We start from the raw sequence: 21,311 nt of genomic DNA, 5'->3' as shown, positions 1-21,311 counted from the left end.
GCCATGATATCTTTACGATTTTTCTCAGTGAAAGAAATCCTCGTAATTCAAAACATTTGGTCTTAAAATGGTATTTAGATAGTTCTGCTGCAGTGAAATTGCATGAAACTGCTTTGATATCTTACCCTCAAAAGGGAAATAAGCATATATTTGGAGAAATTTTCTTGATAAAAAGCAGCGTTTTTGATTTTGGGGGGCACAATTCGAGCAATATTTTAAATCAAAAGCAACTTTTTTTGATTTTTGGAGCAACTTTCGAGCACCTTTTACAGAAATTTTGAGCAACTTTTTGTACTAGTTTGAGCAGCTTGTGGAAAGCCATAGGTATATTACAGAAGCAGACATAATCTCCCCCTCCACATCACCACACCACCACCAAAGCTACGGCTGCAGCCGCCACCATCACCATCTATAACCTGAATTTTTATTTGATTCAGCGCTTGCTTCACGATGTAGAGTTTGCTCTCTATGTTTCATTAGTGCAGTAGAATACAGTAACATGCACGAACCACTTTTTCAGACTTGAGGTCGCTTAAAGAATCTAAATTCAGGACTTGTTTCAGTTGATATTTTACAATATGTATGTCCTTGATAAAACTTATCAAAAGTCCAATTTTGGGCTATGTTTACACGGCACCGGTTCGGAACGGCCACTTCTGTTTACACGGGACCGTTCTGGAACCGTTCCAAAACGAATCCAAAAATGGACCAGGTCCAGTTTTGGATCCGTTCCGGACGGTTTTAGAACGGTCCCGTGTAAACAGAAGCCGATCCGGTCTGGACCAGTTCGGAACGGTTCCGGACCGTTCCCGCGTAAACGTAGCCTAAGTTGCAACTAGCAGAAGTGCTGTTGATTGACGTATTATTGTTATTATTTCAGTGAAAATCAAAAAGAATAGGATTGCTTTATAATTCATATCATACTACTAACGCTCTACGTCGACTCTACAATATAGTTCCATCTCGAATTCGAGATGGAATTTGTAGCAACTGGCAGTTGCTACAAATACCCTAGAAACAGGCCATTAGCAAGTTTTATTCACACTTTAAAACTTAAAACGTTTGTCACTTTTCTCAAATGCATCACAAGTTTTCTTTTAAACATCAGTGCAAAACTTGGTGATCAGTACTCTGCACCTTCCCTATTGTTGCGCACTTGGGTTTTGGAGAAACACCACCAAAGTACCAGCCACGGCCACCGCAATGAATAACCTAAAGAAGAACTTGTCCAAAATGATGGCAGCCTCCTGCCATTCCTCGATTTGCTTTTCTGATTCCATTTTCTCTTCCATGATGCTACAAATGCTGCTCAGCTTCTGCACAATTAGGTCGTCATTCCACGATCTTGGTGTAACATGTTGGGACAATTTCTGCAAAGGATCGTTTGTCTTCGGCTTTACAGATGTGGAACGAGAATGAGAAGTGGCCAGCTTAATCCTGTCATTTCTTTTTTGCCTCTTAATATTGGAAGAGCTCTTAAACCTGACAATTCTTCCCAAAACCTGGAAAATGAAAAATCGCAACGGCAGTGACATGGACATACGGTTGGTTGTCCTGAAGTAGCACCTTAGGACGAGACAAGTTGCAGCCATGAGACAATCCAACCTAGAAAAAAAATAATAAAGAGAGCTTTCCTTTACATTAATAAACTAAAAAGGGATTTAACAAGTCGTCAACTCCAGCTAGTGAGCAAGTTAGCTTCCGGGCTTGATTTTGCTACATGTTTGGTCTATACATGGTTTGGTTTTCTTTGATTAAACGAGTGAGGTCATTGATACGTAACGATACACAAATCAGCTGTACATTTATGGGGGTGCAATTAAGAAAAAAACACACACACAAACTTTATAAGCAGAAATTGTAAAATGTGTTTTAGGTTTCCTTCGCTCACAGCAACGGATCAAAATTTGATTGGCAATCATTTTATCTAAATAAAAACTCGCTATAAAAGAGAAAAATGCTATAAGATTTATGTCGCAGAGAATATAAGTAGCAATCAATTCAAACGCTTCCGTTGACACCTTTTTGATCCTAGGCTTCATGGGTGCTCAATGATGGACTCGATCTTAAAATTTAGAAAACTTAGAAAAATCAGTATTAGGCCGAGGTTTGAATTAAATGGATTATTAAAAAATTGGATGTTTTGTGAGATTTAAGATTTTGTATTTCTTTGTACAACGAGTAAATACAGGATGAAAGGAATGGATAGTCTACCTACAATTTCTTTGTTTTCTCTTCCACGAAAAGACCGTTATCCACGAACATACCTCTTGCGGAACACTAGCGCTAATTTGGTACACAGATCGTTTCGCTTTTTACATGTTTTAACCTATTTCTTATGTCTGGGTACGGGATAAGCGCTAGTGTTCCGCAAAAGTAGTGATCGAACGTGGAAGGTGGTCTTTCCTGACTATATATTATTTCTTTTCATTTCTTTATTATCTCAGCCATGACACAGTCCCTTTAACACAAATAGAAACATCTGAAGTGACTTTACCACAAACATGGCAGTGACGTAGTAGACACTGATTATCGGCACTACGTCAGAAACAGGCGGCATGATCTCAGCGACAAGCAGCATGAACACCGTCATTGTGAGGAGACTGGTGACTACAAGTGTTATTCGTTCTCCAGAATCAGGTGGCAGGGAGAAGGACAGAAAGTTTACACCTGAAATTAAAAACAATATATTGAAGTACAATTAAGTATAAAAATAAGCGAAAATAAGCCACGACGTTTCGAACTCATCTTGAGTTCAATCAAGTAGAAGTAAACGGTCGAGTTAGTTAAATGCAAATAGAGGTCAGTGAGTATAAGAATATTAAGAGTGTTTCGCGGTCATGCGTTCACATGTTGTGCGTGCGGTATTATAGGTAATACTTCGCACGTATCCGCCTGCGGTGCTGGTTTTCTCGCGTTAAAAGCATTTCGTTCACTAACAATCCAGTTCCATGGCATTTCTTTAAGACGGAAAACTCATAAGACACTACTTGTCGTTTGGTAGTCTGGGTTAACAGACGTCACTCTCTACTGCAGAACTAGCCTCCTTCGTGCAGACGTTCTTTGAGCTCGTCACACGTTTTTCATCCAAAGGAAGTCACTGCAGGACAGAACAATAGAACAAAACAAAATAGAACAGAACAGAACTACGCGCAGACGTCTCTCTATAACCCAATTCTTTCCCCGCTAGCCTGAGAAACGTTTAACATTTTTCCCGAAAAATTCCATACCGATAACGTAGCTAAAGATAGACATTTCTCCCGCGAGGAACAGTTCATTAAACCGGCTTTGCGCTACAATAACCTACAAGTATTTGACGCTTGGGTGCGACTTGCCTATGAAAGGGACTAGGATGCTGTGGAATGCGATCTGGTCGTGGCTCAAGCTTTTTAGAAGGGCCCTACTAAAGATTCCGCCTCGGTTTAATTTGGACTGTTTGGGCAAACACCACAAAGAGGAACATTGCATGTGTTCAGGCGGTGCAAAATTTCGCAGCCCGAATTGCAACTGGTGTAAGGAAATACGAACACATAACGCCATCTTTGAAACAGCTTCACTGCTTACCAGTCACGCAGTTATTAGAAATAAGAGACATTGTAATGACATTCAAATGTGTTAAAGGACTTGCTCCGCCCCATCTCAGTGATAGATTTAAGAAAAGAGACGTTGTGCATTTGCGCAATACTAGAAACAATAACAAGTTAGACATTCCACTTTTTTTAGTTCTGCCGCTGGTCAGTGGTCTTTTGTATTTCGAGCAGTCCGTCTCTGGAACGATCTCACAGAGTCTTTAGCTAGAACAGAGAGCCTCTCATGTTTTTATTTCATAGCATTTTACGTGTATAAAGTTGTAAAGTTGGCCTAAAAACCAGCCAATGGAAACAACTATTAAACTTACTTACTTTGAATACCATTTTTCATCCCTGATCGGTGTGGTCCGCTAACATGCACAGTATAATTAGCAATTATTGGATGAGGCTGAGTATGATATGAAGAATTATGCAGATCGAGGAGGGTGTTATCCGGCGAAGCCGAAGGCTGAGGCGGATAACACCCTCCGAGATCTGCATAATTCTTCATATCATACGAAAGCCGAATTCAATAATTGTTTTATTATTCATTCAAAATATTTCCAGAGCTCCAAATGCACAAAATGAATTCAATAGGGTTTTGACAATAGGAAAGATCACAAATACACAAATACACGTCCGCTTTTAAATTTGATTTAAACTTCAAAAACTCGGTTACCTTCATTAACTTTCTTGTCCTTTATAATGTCGATATTTAGCACTTGCTTGAAGTGTCTATTGAAGCTAAATCTGATGACACAAAGAGATGTTTTCGAGTACAGGCTTCCATCGTTCTTGCTTACTTCGACGTGGTATTCTCGTAAAACCGCTCCAAGTCCTCCGCTGTGGCTGGATCAGGGATTTTTTCCTCTTGAAGATACGCTTTCAAAATCGATCGACTCCCCTTCGTTGTTTTTTCCGTGTTGTGACTTTCCTTGTCTTCTAATAACTTAAATATTTTACCTCTTCGTAATGCTCAAATCTAGCGGCCATTTTCGCGCTTTCAACCTGCTCGGCAGCAAAGCCGTTCAGTTGCGTGACGTCAGCAATTCTTGGAAACGAGGTTGCGATCGGATAATCATCCTTGGGAACGAGGTTGCGATCCAATAATTTTTTTATATTGGACGATTGACGCCAATAATTGGAATTTCTTCCAAATTTGGTCGGCGCTAGCCGGTTAGCTGGAATTAGCCGGGGATCGAAAGCCAATCAGAAACAGAGAAATATTTTGAATGAATAATAACAGAGTTTATTTTCTGCACGTGCAACATTAAAAGAGACCTCGGCGGCTTAAAATATTGCCATTCTTTCCTGAACACCCTAAGTGAGACTAAAATCCGTAATTTACACCCCCAGGCGAGACGATGAGCATCCCTGCCACTTTCACAAAGTGACTTTAGCTCTGGGCAAACTTTACCAACTAAGTGAACATTTTTAAACCTCATAAGTAAACTTTGATCGGAATCAAACTTTTGTCAAACATTTGAAAAATGGTGTTGAGAAATCCAATTTCTAAAACTTGATTTGTATCGCCACAACTTTTATGTCACAACAAGGTCCAACAATGTTGGATGAAAATATTGGAGACGTTTGACTAGCAAGAGCTTTAATCAACTACCTGTTAGAAGAAAGCAAGGAATCAGCAAGTTCATATAGTAGAACAAAGTCCTTCTACGAATTCTGAGTCTGAACGTGACGTCTGGAAAAGGCTCCTTGCAGCAGATGTAGTAATGTACATTCCTCCGTGCTTTGATCTCTATTAAGTCCCATTCACCATTGTTGACAAAATTATTGGTTTCCCCTACTTCGGACTCTGGTCTTAGGTCCAATCGCAATCCGTCCGAGGCCCATGAACCAATTTTTAAGGTGCAGTTCTATGTTGAAATTCAAAGAGTAGCATAAGTATCAAAAGTGTATCATACGCCAAGTACGAATTAAACCATTCTTAGTGGTCTACTTGGACTTTTTCGTACACAGCCGTGGTTTGGTAGTTAACACGGAAACCCTGATTTCAGTCATCTACTCTCACCTCTACTCAGCTTTAGTACAAACAGACTCTCTTGGTGGATTTTGAGGGGGCCCGTCTGGTCCTCTATTCTCATCATCGAAGTGCAGGTGAGACCGGTGGAAAGAGTATATACCCATTGTAATCTTCACAAAAAAGTAACGGAGCTATACTTCACGTTTTACCTAGTGCACACAGGCACATGCTCCTCACCCTCAACCCACTAAACAAATTATTAATTTTAACTAATAAATTAATTAATTAATTGACTTTTTAAGTTTACGGCATAGCGCCATACAGCCATAGCTACTTATCACGGACGACAGCTCCCTAATCATCTGAAAGACTTAAACATCTTACATCCAACCAACATATTGACGTAATGAAACAACTACATTTGCTTAGTGTAATTTGCAGTTTTGCCATACATGATGTCCCAAATAGCTAATTTTACATTGTAGGTAATACCTGCTCATCAAAAGGAAAGAACGCCACATTTATCTTGCAAGTGCTCTTAAAAATAACGGGTGCAAGCCACGTGTTTTTGCCACTGAAATGCACAGTAATGTCCGTGTCGAATTTATTAAGCGCTCCATCTGTATTGTCATTGGCACTGAAATCAAGAGACGTTGTATTGTCAGTTTCTTCTCTGGATTTTGCTAGTTAATCGTTTTTAAATGGTTAAGGTAAGTTAAGGTGATCTATTTCACGTCAAATACACGGGGAGTGGTTACCAATCTCCCGAGCCAGAGCTCGAGGCTCATGATAAAAGTGTTTGACAATTTAGGTAATAAAAATAAATGAATTAATTTTAAAAAAAGATTTAAAAAAAACTACATATTTAAAAAAAAATATTAAAAAGTTCTTAAAAAATACATGTTAAAATACAATTACACGTGACATAATAAAATTTAATGGATCACGCAATATTGCTTTGGCCCCACAGGTCCATATCAAGCTGTAAAAATTACGAAATTCGTTTTACCTTGCTTGTTGCACACAGACTTACTTGTTATATAACACAAGATCTGGTTTCCAAAGAAGGTTAGGCGATACGTTTATTTTGGAAATATTCTCGTATTTCCTGGGATCCCAGAAAAGCAGTGGATTGTACCATACCTGCAACAAGAACAACAACAACGACAACGTGTCTAAAGGGACGTACAGTCAGTGAGGACAATGCTGGAAGGCTGAGTGTACTACATGAACGTTGTGCACCACTGTATTTTACCGCTTCCTTCGACGGTGAAAGAGTACACCGTGGGAATTAAACCAATTGAATAATTAAAGTTGTAGGAATACCTAAAATTCGAAGTAAAATACCATTTACTTTTCGCCTTTAAACTCCGTTAAAAAAATAAGCTAGCCTTCCAATTTGAATATACTTCTAATAATATTAAGATAACTGATGTTATGTTACAAAAAAAGGAACTTGTTCAAGAGAATTTCTAGTGACACTGGTTATAGGCTCACCTTGGGGCACGCGCGAATATACCTGTCGCGGCTTCGCCGCTCCCGTATAGCTCTCGTGCGTGCCACAAGAGGTGAGCCTGCTCGCAGGCTACACTGGTTATGTTCCGTTCGACTAAACGCCCCCCCCCCCCCCCCCCCGTCCTCGCCCCACGAAAACGGAGACCTTTCCATGAGCAAGGGAATAATTGCGTTCCCCAAGAGTAGAAACAGAGAAATTCAAGCGATCTTTTAGAGACAAACTTATGATGATTCTAATAATTAATATAATAATTATAACTGTTGTTGGAACTGTCATTTGTGAAAATTATAGCTCTTCACAGACCTTTCTCCATTGCACACTTGTTGAGCATCGCACTCAAAATCCCGTTAGCAAGCAAAAACGATAGCAACAAGTTTGCCAAAGCAGAAAGTTCCGTGAGGAGCCACCTGGCCAGGACGAAACGCTGCGTCAGACTAGCCACGATTCATGATTTTCACAAAAAACTGTAACTTCTAAATAATTTCTATTGTCAATTATGTTATTGCCATTGCGAGTCCTCCAAAACAAGAAACTAAAATGTGGTTCTGGATGGGAGAATCTCAATATCAATTAACACTTTATTTTTTGCTCTGTAACATGAAACAGTTAAATTTCAGGCATTATAACACTAACAGTAAAAAATACACTGTAACAGTAAATTTAATTCCCAAAGAAACAAAAACAGCTCCAAAAAGGTTAATATAATTTGTTTAGAATATCAAGAAGTTTTCGGCCATTTTCCGACAATTCCCGATCATTTCGGAAGATTTCTGAAGACTACCAAAGATTCCCGAAGACTGTTGAAGATTTCTAGAGACTACCGAGGATGTCCGAGACTACCGAAGATTTCCGAGGAGAACCACAGCACAGGCTCAATGTTCAGGAGTGATTTTATAACTGATTTTTGAAGAGCAGATAAGAATTTAATTACAATGCTAAAAGACTATGGGTTTTCACGATAAACCCTCCAAACACTTAACAGTAATTTTTTCGGAAACAGTAAACATTAAAAAATTGACCAATTTAACAGCAAACACTAAAAATTATGGGCAAATAACACTAAACACTTAACCCCATTCAGACCCTCAAAAATGAGTCACGCATTTCTACAGTAACACATTTGCATTCCCAATAAAAAATCAGTTGTAGACACACGCTTACATTGTACATTGTATTTGGATTGCATAAATTACCTGTCTTATCCACATGATGCTGACAAGAATTTGGTTTTTCTCGTTCTGTACAACATAAAAACAGTAAAAAGGCATTAGCACGTTTAAGCTACGATGTTTTTTTTATTCCAAGAAAAAAAATTGTGACCCCGTAATCGCGGTGAGCCAGACGTGGCTCGCATGCTCAAAAATGAAACTTCCCAATCTCGTCCGCAGAGGCCGCGATCCTTCTAGTCTGTGCCAAGGATCGGGACCTCTGTGATAATTTGAAATCCCGCCACAAAGGTGACCGAATATGATTGGTTGTTGAAAACAAGTTCTTTTCACCACAATCTCCGGCGCACGCGCACAATCAAACGGGAACCAGGATTTCCTGGTTCTGGTTTTGTATTAGCCCGAAGCCCGCGTTGAGTTTCCAGACGGTTGTCAAGGGGAACGCAGGCTCTGAGAACGAGATTGGAAACTTCCATGCCCTTTATTGTCAAAAAGAAACCATTCAGAATAGTTTCATACAGTAATATTTTTAGAATACATACTAGCACTGCATGCAGCATCCTTCTCAAGCATTCATACTGCTACTATTTAACGCAGACAACTATTATAACACTTCATGTAGTGATATTGGCACCCATTGTAGTAAGTATGCAGTATTGCTTATACAGTCGAAGCTCTCGTAAGCCGGACACCCTCGGGACGCAAAAAAGTGTCCGTAACTGGAGCTGGCCGCCTATACGAGAATGGTTCTCGTAAGCGGCCACTATAGGTGTGGGGGATAGATGGCCGCTTACGGGAGATTGCCCAGCTAACAATAACCGGACGGACGTGGATGACGACAAAACAAGTACTGAAATATGGTACTGTAATTACTGTAAAATCATTGTGACGAACGGGGATGTGAAGTTCATTGATAAAAATAACATGAAGAGGTTATAGATAGGATATTCCATGGGTTGTCCGGTTACGGGAGCTTAAAAACAAAGAAAAAAGTCTAAGTCATAATGTCTAAAAATGTCCGCGGCCGCTTACGGGAATGTCCGCTTACGAGAATGTTAAAATACAGAGTTTGCATGGGAGTTAAAACGGGGTTTCCAACAAGGCAGCCGTAAGTAGAGCTGTCCGCTTACGAGAGTGTCCGTTAAGAGAGCTTCGACTGTATTAATACATAAGCCCGCTACCTACCAAGTCGATAATTTGGTGAAGAGACATCCCAAGCGTAACGATAACTGTGTCATTTTGGTGTAGTACAGGCCTAACTCTTGGGTTATAGTTCTTAGTGATGTCCCTCATCAGTCTTGCCTCGCTATTTAACGCACACGAGCATTCTGCATGACGAAAAAACCCTGAAAACACTCAGTGTTCAACCTTAATAAGATGCTCAACTATATTAAAGGAGCTTTGTCACGGATTTTAACCTATTTTTGAACAGCCAAAATATATATTTTTATATCATAGATACTGAGATTTTCTCACGAAAAAACGATTGCGTACAAATGATACGTAAAATGCATTAGCCAATAGGAAAGGCGAACGATGAAAACTCACTAGTGAAAAAACGTCGTTCGTCCAATCGCAAGCGCGAACGACGAAAACTCACTTGTGAACAACACTGTATCGCCATTTTGATTCTCGTCGTAAACACCGGCGACATGGCGGAGACACGTTCAAGGTTTGTTAGAGTCTTTAACGGCTCCACTGAGTCGTTTATATTGCAGAACAGGAAAACCAAAACACTATAAAGAAAACGAAACAAGACGGCCTTGTTGTCACAACGTTTCTTCAAACAAAAATAGAAACACGAAGCGAGATAACCGAAATTCCTCCTGCCGAGTTGAATAAACCTTTGAGTAAATTCGCACAAAGGAAGGACAAGAATACGGGCCGTCTTCACTCCGAGGGATTGTAGCGAGTTTTGACTCAGATGATGACTAAGACACTGCAGGTTTGTCCTTGGTTTTGGCAGACTGTTTTCTTGATTTAATTTGGTAAAAGTTCGCTCGAGTTCGCGTTGAGTTATTCAGCGTTTAGCACTGTTTTGTTCTGTTAAAACATTGAACTGGCATGAACTGGAACTTGCAAGTTTTGTACAAGTCTCCGTCAGGTTTTCTATGTAAAGTTGTTTCTGTAAAAGCTGTGAGAGTATAAACTGACGTCTCATTTCTTGTGTTACTTCATTAAAGTTTTGATTTTGAAAGACAGACATGTTTTAACTATTTTAGTTTATGGCAGATGAATGGGTTTCCTAAACACGCGCGTAACTGATAATATAAAAAGTCGAGCGATTTAATTTGCTTTTCAAAAACCTCAGTATCTATAAAATAAACAAATTACACCATGGAAAATGCTTTGTACGATTTTTATTCACTCGTAGAGTTGTATCAGAAAACTCACTCGTTCGCTGCGCTCACTCGTTCGTTTTCTGATACTTCTCAACTCGTGAATAAAAATCGTACGCGCGCATTTTCCATGGAGTAATCTTTATATGTCGTAAGAAACCTAAAAATAAGGGTCCATTTTTATTAACACTTGCTGTATTAGAACACTGAAACTGTTAACAAGCGTCTTTGGCTGCAGATGGCTAGGGTGGAAATAAATTTTAACATGAAACTCTGTTTCTGCACGTCTTCTAAACAATTGATATTTATAACCGTGGTTTGATTTATATTCCTTTAGGTGTCCAAAGATAATATATTTTGTGGGTTAAGTTGCATACCACTTATTTCAGAACAGTTTAGACCAAAAATCCGCAAAATCCCCATGACAGAGCTCCTTTAAGTAAAGTTAAAAAAGAAGGAAGATTACAGGGAAGAAAATAGGGAAGTCAACAAGAATGTTAACAGGGAAGAGACCATGCCAGTGACGAATACTAATTTGTTTATAGTGCCTAGTTGGCGCGATACAGCCTCATTTAAAATTTTTGACTAACGAACGCGAACTAAAACCGTTAACTGTTGTGAAAGAAAATCGTTCTGAGATTGAGACGAGACCTTGCATCAGTTGCATGTGGGTCTCAATGGGGTTAGCCATTTACCGTAATTACAGCCAAAAATTTAGCCGGTGGGCGTAAAAATTGAAACGTTTTAACCATTAGCCATAAAAAACTCTAGCAATGAAGTTAAAGGTCTCAAGATTTATAGTCTTGCCTTTTGTATACCCAAAAAGGCTGGCACTCTTAATTCGGTAAACCGGAAGTGTCGGAAGGGTCTGCCAAACGTGTCGTTGTACTAGTTGAGAGACGTTTTGACGGCTCTAACTGTTTTTTTCTATATCTACAATTCTTATAAAAATTACTTTTTCATCCCAAATTGGTCCTAGTACACTGTTTTAAAACAATGCAAATTAATTAAGAAGCTCAGGAAACTATAAAAATGCCAAAAAATAATTTCCAGTTCCACGAGGTAAAAAGGTTCATGTTTGACAACTCATCAAATTAAACGATGCGCCTTTAATTATAATTTTATGTCGGTTGTCGAAATCCAATCACACCAGGGAGAAAAAAGGTGTTGAGCTTGGCATACGGAAAAAATTACACGGTGTCTAAAAAATTAAAAAAATCTCACCAGTACATGCCAAAAAAGAGCAGAAAATGACTCCAAAATGAAAGGACATCATGCCAGGGTCCTTCATTGCAGGTGTGGGAAAATGACCTGGAATGTTTTCAGTGAAATTGGCTTTACAAAACTGCAAAAATAAAAACATGGGAAAATGCAAACTGTCAACGAAGGAGGGGGTACCTCAATCTGTTTCAAAAGAATAGGATTGTTTTAAATAATAAACAGAACATATTTTAGAGATAACAATATTGATCACCAAGTTTTCCTTCAAAAAACTGTAGCCATTTTGTCCTTTTTCAAACTTATTGTTTTATAATACCGTCAATTTACATACCGTATCGCAGCTGGTTCCTTTTATGTCTCGTACAGTTCGTCCTTTTGTTTCTTTGACTGAGCCAAGTAAAATAGTTGACACTAACTGGTACTGTTTATGTATGAGGAGGTAGTTTTATAAAAAAAGAAATTGCGCCAAAGGCGTCTTCCATTGACATCGGAATACACAAGTCGTTTGAGTCCTCGATGCAAAATTCGCCGACTGATTTAAGTCACACGGAGATTTTTCGTTAAATGCGCATCAAATTGAGATCAACCAGCAAGAGCGGTCGTTAATGAAAGTTGAACGGATAATTTTAAGATATTAAGGGACTCCTAGCTGGGCAAGTAATTGCGCTTAGGGTCTAGCTGATCTTTATACGCAAGCAATATGTTTTTATTGTCAAATTAATACTTTTTCATTTGGAAGCATGAGGGAGTAAATCACTATGAGGGGTCTACCAAAAAAAGGATGGCAACACGAGAAATTATTACTTCTACAAAATATGATATAGATCCTTTGCCTCCGTTCACTCATCTTCGATATTTTAAAAATAATCCTACAAACAACCCTGAATAAGATGCGTCAATTTTTCAAAATCAGGGTAGTTTTCCACTCGCTTTATCTCTGAAACGAATTCGGTGACCCTCCCTGTTTTAAGCATTTCTGACCCAAGTAACTCATTATCTGACCACAGTAAAAAATCTATCGACAAAAAAAAAATCGCGCGAGAGTCCCTTAATAGTCCAAGGAATAGTTCTAAACTATTTGAGATTGATTGTTGGACAAACTGAGTTCATTCAAATAATAACTTCCAAAGTATTTTTTTAGTATTTATATAGTTTATGAAGAACTGAATGTATTTTAGTTTATGAAGAACTGTTTTATTTGTCGACATGACTAACACTGTGTGCCATCAATCTCAAACTAATTACAAGTTTAACACGAGAAGCGTGATCAAAAAGATTACTGGCATTAATTATGCACAAACTACATATGTGTATAGATTACAAGACGCACCTTATTTCAAGATATGCCCACGAAAATAAGTAGAAGTAAAAAAATATAATTTTAAGAAACAAATTATTAAAAAGAGAAATTTAAAGCAGAAACTTTCTGAACAGTATCCTTCTCAGCGTATTTTCCTTATAGGCGCACAGTGCGGGTTTCCTTTTAAGTTAAGAAATAATTTGAAATGTTCACAATACAAAACCACATTACGGCAGGGCCGTAAACAGACCTTTGCCATAGACGAGACAAGAGTCTTGCTAGCGGGTTCTGGGTTGAGGGGGAATGCCCTCCAGAAAATTTTGAAATCTAGAAGCTATGAATCTCTTTCAGAGACATTTTTACTTTTCATGAGGTATTTCTTGAGAAAAACCAATCTTGTTCAACTGGGGATTATTTTGTCAACAAAACGTATTTTGTTTTTAATTTCGGGTAAAAATTTAGACGAGGCAAGTGCCTTGTCTTGCCTCTTGCTAGTTACGGCCCTGATACGAGTTGTTTCGCTCGATTTTAACCACTTCAGGGACAGCCGGACTGTTTACAATAGCAATAAACCTGTACCAAGATGTAAAAAGGCTCTCCAATAATAATGTAATAGCCGTCTTTTTCTGTTGCGTTCCTTTCATCTGAAGTGTCTTTACATTTTGAATTTGAGCCGGCCGAAGCAGTCAGTTTCTTTTACGCTCGCTGCCGACTCTACTCTGACTTAAAAACACAACACATTCTACTGGATGCTCCAATGTTTTTAGCGACTTCAATGCTGTAATCATCGACAGAAGAGGAGACCGGTGATTCGTATCCGGTAGGTTTAAATCCTCACTAAATGCACATTTTGATAAACAACATTTTGAACAGTAAGAAATTTCGTGGTGTCTTTCGCTTTTTTTCAGCAGTTCGGCTCTCCTTGCTCAACTTCAAAATATTTGTTCAACCAATTAAAGGCGCGCTGTAAAAATACTTTTACACGATTGGTTACTAGTTCGCGGCAAGCCGTCTACGTAATCTTCCCGCGCGTCTCGCGCGCGGGCCTGTTCTAAAAATAGCCTACACGCGATCTGATAGCACAAGACTCATTACTAGAGATGTGGACTTCTAGATTATGTACTTCTGTGGAAACTGAATATCGGCTTCTCGCATGACATGAGATGCGATGATCCAAAAGCAGTCAGAGTTTCTTCGCTGAGGCTCCCCCAGGGGTTTAAGGGAACAAAGAAACGTTTTGGGAGCATGAGAACAAAAGGAAAACAAAACTGGGAACACGGAAAAAGCTTATTTTGGGGAATTTTCTTCTTCTCTATCCTAGGTCTCCTCTGGGAGAATAGGGCCATTGATTTGTTTCTTCCATTCCACTCAGTCTCTTGCAACCAGTAGACTGCTTCTGACCAGGTGGCAAAACCCATCTTCTGTCTTTCTCCCTCCACAGTTCTCCTCCAGGCCATGTCCCGTTAGGTCGCCCTCTGCTCCTATTTCCCTCTGGTGCCCAGGTTAGAGGAATGCGCGGATTCTGTTGGTGCTCCATGCGCAGTACAATTTAGGGAACACACCAAAATCGAAGAAATACATTTAGGGAACACGGAAACACAAGCTGCCCCGACCCCTTCCTCCCCCTCCTCGCCTTCAGGAGACCCTCTTCACTGGACCAAGTGTGAATTCAACGATGATGATACATACCCAATTTTTTTTTGATAAGTGAACTATAGCGAAGGAGACTCAAAAGCAGAACAAACAATACTAACAATTGAAGGCAAAATTTAAGGCCCGGCTCAAACGAACGCAACATATCCCACATTGTTGGATAGTTGTGGTGTGTGGCGTGGCCCGCGCCTCCGCAACATTCGCACTTGTTGTGCCCTGTTGCACGCGTTTGGCTGTTGCAACATGTTGCGGATGTTGGATGGCGCTCGCTGTGCCCGCTCCGCGCACTGTTGCCGGGGCCGGACAATCTGCATTCCAAAAATGTTGCGGTGTTGGGTGAAAATTTGACCATTTAATTTTCACTGGTCCGACATCATCCAACATGTGCACAGGGTGGCAAACGCGCATCTGACGCAACATGTTGGATTGTTGGTTCATTGCGATCGTTTGGCCGGGCTTTATTAATTCGCTTGATGTACCGAAAACTTCACGGCATGGTGTGGCCCGTGGGAAGACTAAGTGGGTTAGTATAAACCGTCGGGAAGAAAGTTTGCAAAAACATTGAGAAATTAAAGTGTATATATGAAAGAATTGCTTCATATTTTTATCAAGGAAAAGCTGTTTCTGGCCTCAAATCCCCTTGTTATCTGAAATATTTGGAAGTATGCTTTTGCCTGACAAAAGATGCAAACGTTTATTATGCTGGAGATAACGTGGTTGCTAAACACCCAGATTATTAATATGAGATCTAAAGCGACGGAGCGCGAGTCAGCACTGAGGCTCAAAATCTGTCTATCTGTCGACGCCGAGGATAACGTTGATTAAAAATCTGACAATTTCTACTTTTACCTGCGGAACTTCCTGCGTTAATCCTGATCAGTCATTCAAGATATCCACAGATTTCATAGCTACCCTCAGCTGAATATTTCAAGACAGCGATCAGTTCTAAACAAAAAGTCGAAAATTCACAGATCGCAGAATTTGGTGATTTCACGTGGCGAAACATTTACATTGTAAATGTACCAAGACTTGTAACATAGAGTGACCGAGATCACCTGCCCAATTGACGTGGGCGATTTCGTAAAGCTCCGTTTTCGCCGTCCACACCACCCCGCCTAGCCCGCGTTTTCAAATTCAGTTCGGAAAGTTCGTTTTCGGTGACCAAAAAAGTAGCTTTTGTGTGGATGGTTCGCCAAACCGGAGGAAAAAGGTTGCGTTTTCAAATTAATCTGGATTAGTAAATTATGTAGAATTTTTTTTAAAAAAATTATTCCATAACGCGTTCAATTAACCGACCTGTCGGACGATACGGCTGGAATATTAACAGTCTTATCTCAGACAACGTGTTACACAAGTGTGTTATCAGTTTAAGGAAAATTTTCTCTGTAATTGCTTGTGGTTTCAATTGAATAATTTCCCAAAACAATTGTTATTTCAAGTTGCTTGCATGGTTCTCTAGATCTTATTTCTCATTAAAGGCTTCCAGCAGTTTAAATTTGACAACCGAATTTGTCACTTTTTTAAAAGGGGGTTTTTTTATATTTCTCTTCCTTTTTTTTATAAAACAAACAAAAAAAAAAAAAAAATAATAAAAAAAAAAAAATTTTTTTTTTTAAAAAAAAAAAAAAAAAAAAGATAACGGGTGCCCCCCCACCTCATCTAGATCACCTCCACAAAAAAAATTAATAAAAATCCTTTTAGAAAATCCTCCGATATCCTTCTTCATCAGTTGGTGTCTAATTCCGTGGTCCAGTTAGGTTTACAACTGAATCGTCACCCGATAAATAGAGCGGAAATTATATCTGAAAGAAAGATTAATTCATCCGCCAAGGAATTAAGGGCCTCAAATAATGACCCTCTTAACGTAAAGGGTGCAGCCTACGCCAAAAAATACCACCTCCTCCCCTCTTCTCCTACAACAAGAGCGTGCATACATACATAATACGTACATAAAACTTTAATTCATCTCGAATTCTAGAGTAGCTGACAGAAGCTAGTATCTCCGAAAAACAAAACAAAAGGGAAAGCATGATTTTAGTCCGCCGTTATTTCGTAATCACTTGATCTCTTTTCTTAATAAGTGTTTAATGACATACAACCGCTTTCAATCCTCAACCGGCATACAATACAACACTTTTCTTTCTTGGCAATACTTTTTTAGAAATTGCGTTTCCTAACATGCAATAAATATTATTTTAACCAACACTACAGCTGTCAAACTGGGCTTTTCAAAAACAACCATTTGAAGACGAAGCATTAGGGAGTTTTTACATGTGTTCCTGGCAACACTATGGTTGTCATGTGAAATGAAGAATGTTCTGAATAAAGCATAGGAGCACCGCTTCGTGGCTCACACCAAACTCAGCCGCAAGTGAGAGAGGGTCTTACGAAAAAGGCTGGTGAGTTACGAAAAGCATTTCTATTTTTTACTTTTTGATATAAATGTGTGTTTGTTAACTGCTGTTTCCAATGCAAGTAGGGAGAGCAATTACCTCCAGATTAATTCCAATTAGATGGCAGCGCGGCGCTGAATTGATGTTCGAGTTTTGTTTCGAACGAGCGGGTGCGCTAAAGATTTCAGGTCAATTTCATCATTTTTTAACGGTGGTTCTCTGGCCCTCTCTATTCCCTCTGGTAGTTTTGTCGTACCGTTCGCCAACAGCAGATTTTTCTCTTAACTGTTTTAAAATGAAATGAAATGTGACAAAGGTAACGGAGAAAAAAGAATATAACACTAAACCGAAAATAACTGATCACAAATTGTTTATGTACATGTTTAAGAAGGTGTGAAACGTCGCATTTACAGAGATGCTAAGAACCTTTATATTACATGTGATGATAGGGGTCTCTATAAAACACAATACCTCTTATTCGATTTCTTACAATTCTGAGACTTATGAACGAGACTTTTAATTTTTGAGGAATAATTAAAATTTTGCCTCTGGAGTGCTTCGCCTCTGTCGGCGATTTCTTCATGTTTCATTACAGAAAATGCATAGCTGCGTAGTCGACAGTATTTTTCCACGACTAAGCAAACATGAGGCGGTTAACCAAACTTAAAGCCCGTTTTTTTTAACTGAGATCTTAGACATCACTTAAGCCAACCTAACGAAGGTGTTATAAGTTGTTTTATTCAGTCTGGAGGCAAATTTGTAGTTTCTGTTCCTCCTGCCTTTTCATAGTAAGCGCTGGTTTAAGAGCTTTATAAAAAGTGCCTCTGTGTATTGACAAGCTTAACCGAGAAACGCCATTCTCTAGTCGCCCGCGCCCGGTCGATTCTATTTCGAGTGCACCACAGAGTCTTCTTTTAACAATGACGCAAGGTAATTTTTACTTTCATGCAGAAGTAATTAAACGGTGACATTTTACACGCGATAAAAGAAAAAAAATGCACAATATGGGCAACCTTTCTCAGAATCGCGCCACTTGTGCGACGCGCAATGTAACTCAAATAGTCTCAAATAAACCGAATCCCGATTATACTCGAGCAACAAGTATAAGAGCGGCTCTATTGATATCAATCGATCTCAAGAAGTCATATTAGTTCCAGTTACAACCCTTTCTTCTACAACACACCAAATCTAGGTTCTTTAAAAAGCGAAGGAATTATTAATAGGTCGCAAACATGAACTTTGAAAGAGAAGTCTTAGTTATTCGAGCTTACAAAACCCGCCCCAAAATACGAATTTTCGGCGGCGACAAACGATTGGCAGAAGGACCGTCTGCGATCACCTAAATTTTTCGCAAATAAAATTATATTTCACGTTCGTCGTGAAACGTTTTGTAATGTGTTATGCTCTAGCGTAGTTTTTCTCGTCTATTTGCTATCACCTGTACTAATATTAATTGATTTTCATCGTCTATTTATTGATGTAAAGAAAATGAACGTATTTAGTTTACCACTTCGAAGCAGACAGTGTTCGACAGAATGGTATAATAAGATCGAGTTTTAAAAAGGCAATAATCAAAGTTTAATTTTGAGGACATTAATTTAAGTTATGGTAAATTTTAAGCTGTGTATTTATATTTAAATGGTAATTTAAATAAGCATCATTAAAGAACCAACACTTCGATCCCGCATAGCTCACAATTTGTTTGCTGACAAACCGAACCCCTCTCAACGTAATAGGCACCTAACTAACGGACGTAGACTATACTCTTTTTTTCTATAAGAATACCAGGCTAAATATTCTTATCTTTCTGCCGATGCTAGGCTAAAAAAATCTTATGAATATTCTTATATTATAGCCTATGACATTTCCGTTTGTGCTGTAAACTATATTTATGTATGCCGGCATGTACCGTTCATCGAACTGTCATTGGGAACGAATTGAACATTTGGCTAGTTCAGGTTTATATCGTTTTATTGGCTACTTTTGCCTTTTAGAGAAAGTAAGAATATCATACGGTTTAGTTAAAAATATAATTGGATTGTATTTACAAATTTCCGACACATCAAATTCTATTCTATTCAAAATCTTAGCCTCGGATTTTTTCTTAAAATATTCTTACAATTTTGAAAATTTCAGCCTGGATAGTCTTATAAAATAAAAGCTTATAGAAAAAAAGTGTAATGTGATTTTAACATTTCTTGATACCAAGAAGGCTAAATTCAGGATATTCATTTCAGACATATATTTGAGGGTTGTTTTTTGTAAGAGCTTTGCGCCGTTGAACATGCTTTTGAAATAGATCACCGTTGTCAAGGTTTTTAAGTTCAGAAACTCAGTGGTCAATTTGGATCATATGCAAAGAAGAATGCACCTTTGTTTTAGACGTTTTCTAAAGAAGAACTTCGTATACACGGTATCTGCTAAATAGGTTAGAAAGCAGATTTCATTAACATCGACATAATGCCCTTGTGATAATGTTTTAAGAAAGAAAAACCGTTCCCATTAGAAAGTTAGACCTGTGCAAGTTAGAAAGAAACCTGGGTGCGACATTCGGGCTCGTCCGCCAAGTGCGCTTCGAATCGAACTTGCATTGACGCCAGCGCCCACACAACGATCACAAAGCCAAATTTATTTGATTGATAAGCGTGCCGATCGGTCTTTCGTCTTTCGGGTAAAAATAGGACAAAAAATACCAGGAAAATGAGGCAATCGTAACAAGTTTCATTGCTTTAAAAATGAAACCGGTTTGAAACATAAACCTTCAAATTTTATAGATATATAGGATGAGAAAAGCTTGCGTGCGATGCCACGCGCAGAGATCTTGAAAACTAATTACATGTTTGCGTCTTGTTATTAGCATGAAGCTGATCCAATTAAGTATTAGAAGGCAGCTAGCCTATATTTCTTTCTTCTTTTATCCTGACATCACAGTCCAGTCACTGCGAAGTCACTGCGGATTGCCGTAAAATTACTTCATTGTTAGCTGATCAGATAGTTTGATACCGGAGTCATCCAGACAGTGTCCCGTAGTTGAAGATTTCTGTATTGTCTCTGTTGTACCAGTCAAGGACTAATTAGATATAACCAGCGCACGTTGACTGTTTAAGGCTGGCAACCATATTTTCCTTTTCTTCAAAGACGATAACGAAGATATTATTAAAAATAACTTTCTTCAGTACTTATGTCTTTAGAGGACTTTTAGACTGCCAGCAGTGTTACTCTTCCCCTCTGTAGCTTTTTTTTTTTCTACTAAATGATTTAAATAATTCAGTACGTAAGGAAAGGAGGAAGACTGTTGTTCAAGACATCTAGAAAAAAAAAAGCGCTATTTATGTAGCTCTACTGCGCCTGGATCTGGGGGACGTGTGCAGCTATGCTTCTAGTTCTAACGGAAAACAATAAGATCTTCTTACAGAGATTTTTGTTATTACTATAACTATTATTATTTTTTTACAGATAAAAATGAATCACAATTTTCATTTTGGCGTTTTCCTGGTGCTGGCTTCAATTTACGGTAAGTAAACTACAATATAAGTAAAGTATACAGTCAAAATTAGTCGCTCCTCCTTGAATCAAGTCCAAACAAAGACATGGTGAATTTGGCCTATCCCTGGTGAGGCTCTCGCATTCTTAAGAACTTCGTATTTACATTTGGATGCCATTTTTCAGTATTAGTAAAGACGGATACAGTATTTTAACCGAAACCTGGTCAAACAAAAAAGAATGGTCGTGAAAAAAGTGGACGCCAAAAATTAAAGAGCGTGATGAAATTTATGATAATGCCAATTTTATGTCCATTGTTTTAGGGTTTACCGTACCCAAATTCGCAAGTAGCCAATCAGAAGCGCGATCTACTGTCCTGGTATCAGACGATATCAAGTCACTGACCTGATATGCCACCATATCACGGTCACTTTGAAGTAAAGTAGTGTTACCGAGCGATGAATTGAAAAGAGGTTTTACCAATAAAACAGAACCTCGTAATTTAAATTTAGCTGGTGTTAAGCGATAGTAAAAGGAGAAAAACTTTCCCGCCAAAACTAAACTTGAGCGCGCTCGCCAATTGCGCGATGTTTGCCGCCGAGTACTGAAACATTCAGACTGAAACAATGGAGTTGGATTTTCACAGTTTCCGCTAAATTTTGATTTTGAAAATTTAGAGAATAAAACTCC

The 21,311-nt window shown here is 38.7% G+C and overlaps 2 protein-coding genes across 2 annotated transcripts in view; one reads left to right on the top strand and one right to left on the bottom strand.

Moving 5' to 3' along the window:
- The window catches only part of LOC144658675 (uncharacterized), a 131,867-nt gene that overhangs the window by 91,927 nt on the left and 18,629 nt on the right, over window positions 1-21,311 (top strand). Inside the window, exons 2-3 of the mRNA XM_078519138.1 lie at window positions 17,128-17,144; window positions 20,595-20,652. Coding sequence (XP_078375264.1) covers window positions 20,601-20,652 — 52 coding nt within the window. The 5' untranslated portion in view covers window positions 17,128-17,144; window positions 20,595-20,600. The remainder of the gene's footprint in view (window positions 1-17,127; window positions 17,145-20,594; window positions 20,653-21,311) is intronic.
- On the bottom strand, window positions 414-12,709 carry LOC144658709 (neuronal acetylcholine receptor subunit alpha-10-like). Its single transcript, XM_078519184.1, has 9 exons — window positions 12,124-12,709; window positions 11,796-11,916; window positions 9,418-9,560; window positions 8,260-8,304; window positions 6,584-6,693; window positions 6,043-6,187; window positions 5,188-5,443; window positions 2,493-2,670; window positions 414-1,605 (listed from the first exon to the last, which is right to left on the bottom strand). The coding sequence occupies exons 2-9, from the start codon at window positions 11,860-11,862 to the stop codon at window positions 1,143-1,145; spliced, it is 1,407 nt and encodes a 468-aa protein (XP_078375310.1). The 5' UTR covers window positions 11,863-11,916; window positions 12,124-12,709; the 3' UTR covers window positions 414-1,142.

Source organism: Oculina patagonica, chromosome 6 (assembly GCF_052425735.1).
Source record: "Oculina patagonica isolate OP01 chromosome 6, crgOcupat, whole genome shotgun sequence".
Taxonomy (NCBI): domain Eukaryota; kingdom Metazoa; phylum Cnidaria; class Anthozoa; order Scleractinia; family Oculinidae; genus Oculina; species Oculina patagonica.
This window is presented reverse-complemented; position numbering and strand designations above follow the sequence as displayed.

Excerpts from the sequence above, each read along its gene's own strand:
- LOC144658709 (XM_078519184.1), bottom strand. The coding sequence starts at position 11,862 with ATGAAGGACCCTGGCATGATGTCCTTTCATTTTGGAGTCATTTTCTGC. Across the intron at positions 2,671-5,187 it reads TCCTTGCTTTCTTCTAACAG|GTGTAAACTTTCTGTCCTTC; the intron begins GTAGTTGATTAA and ends TTTTAATTTCAG. Across the intron at positions 1,606-2,492 it reads ACTGCCATGTTTGTGGTAAA|GTTGGATTGTCTCATGGCTG; the intron begins GTCACTTCAGAT and ends TTTTTTTTCTAG.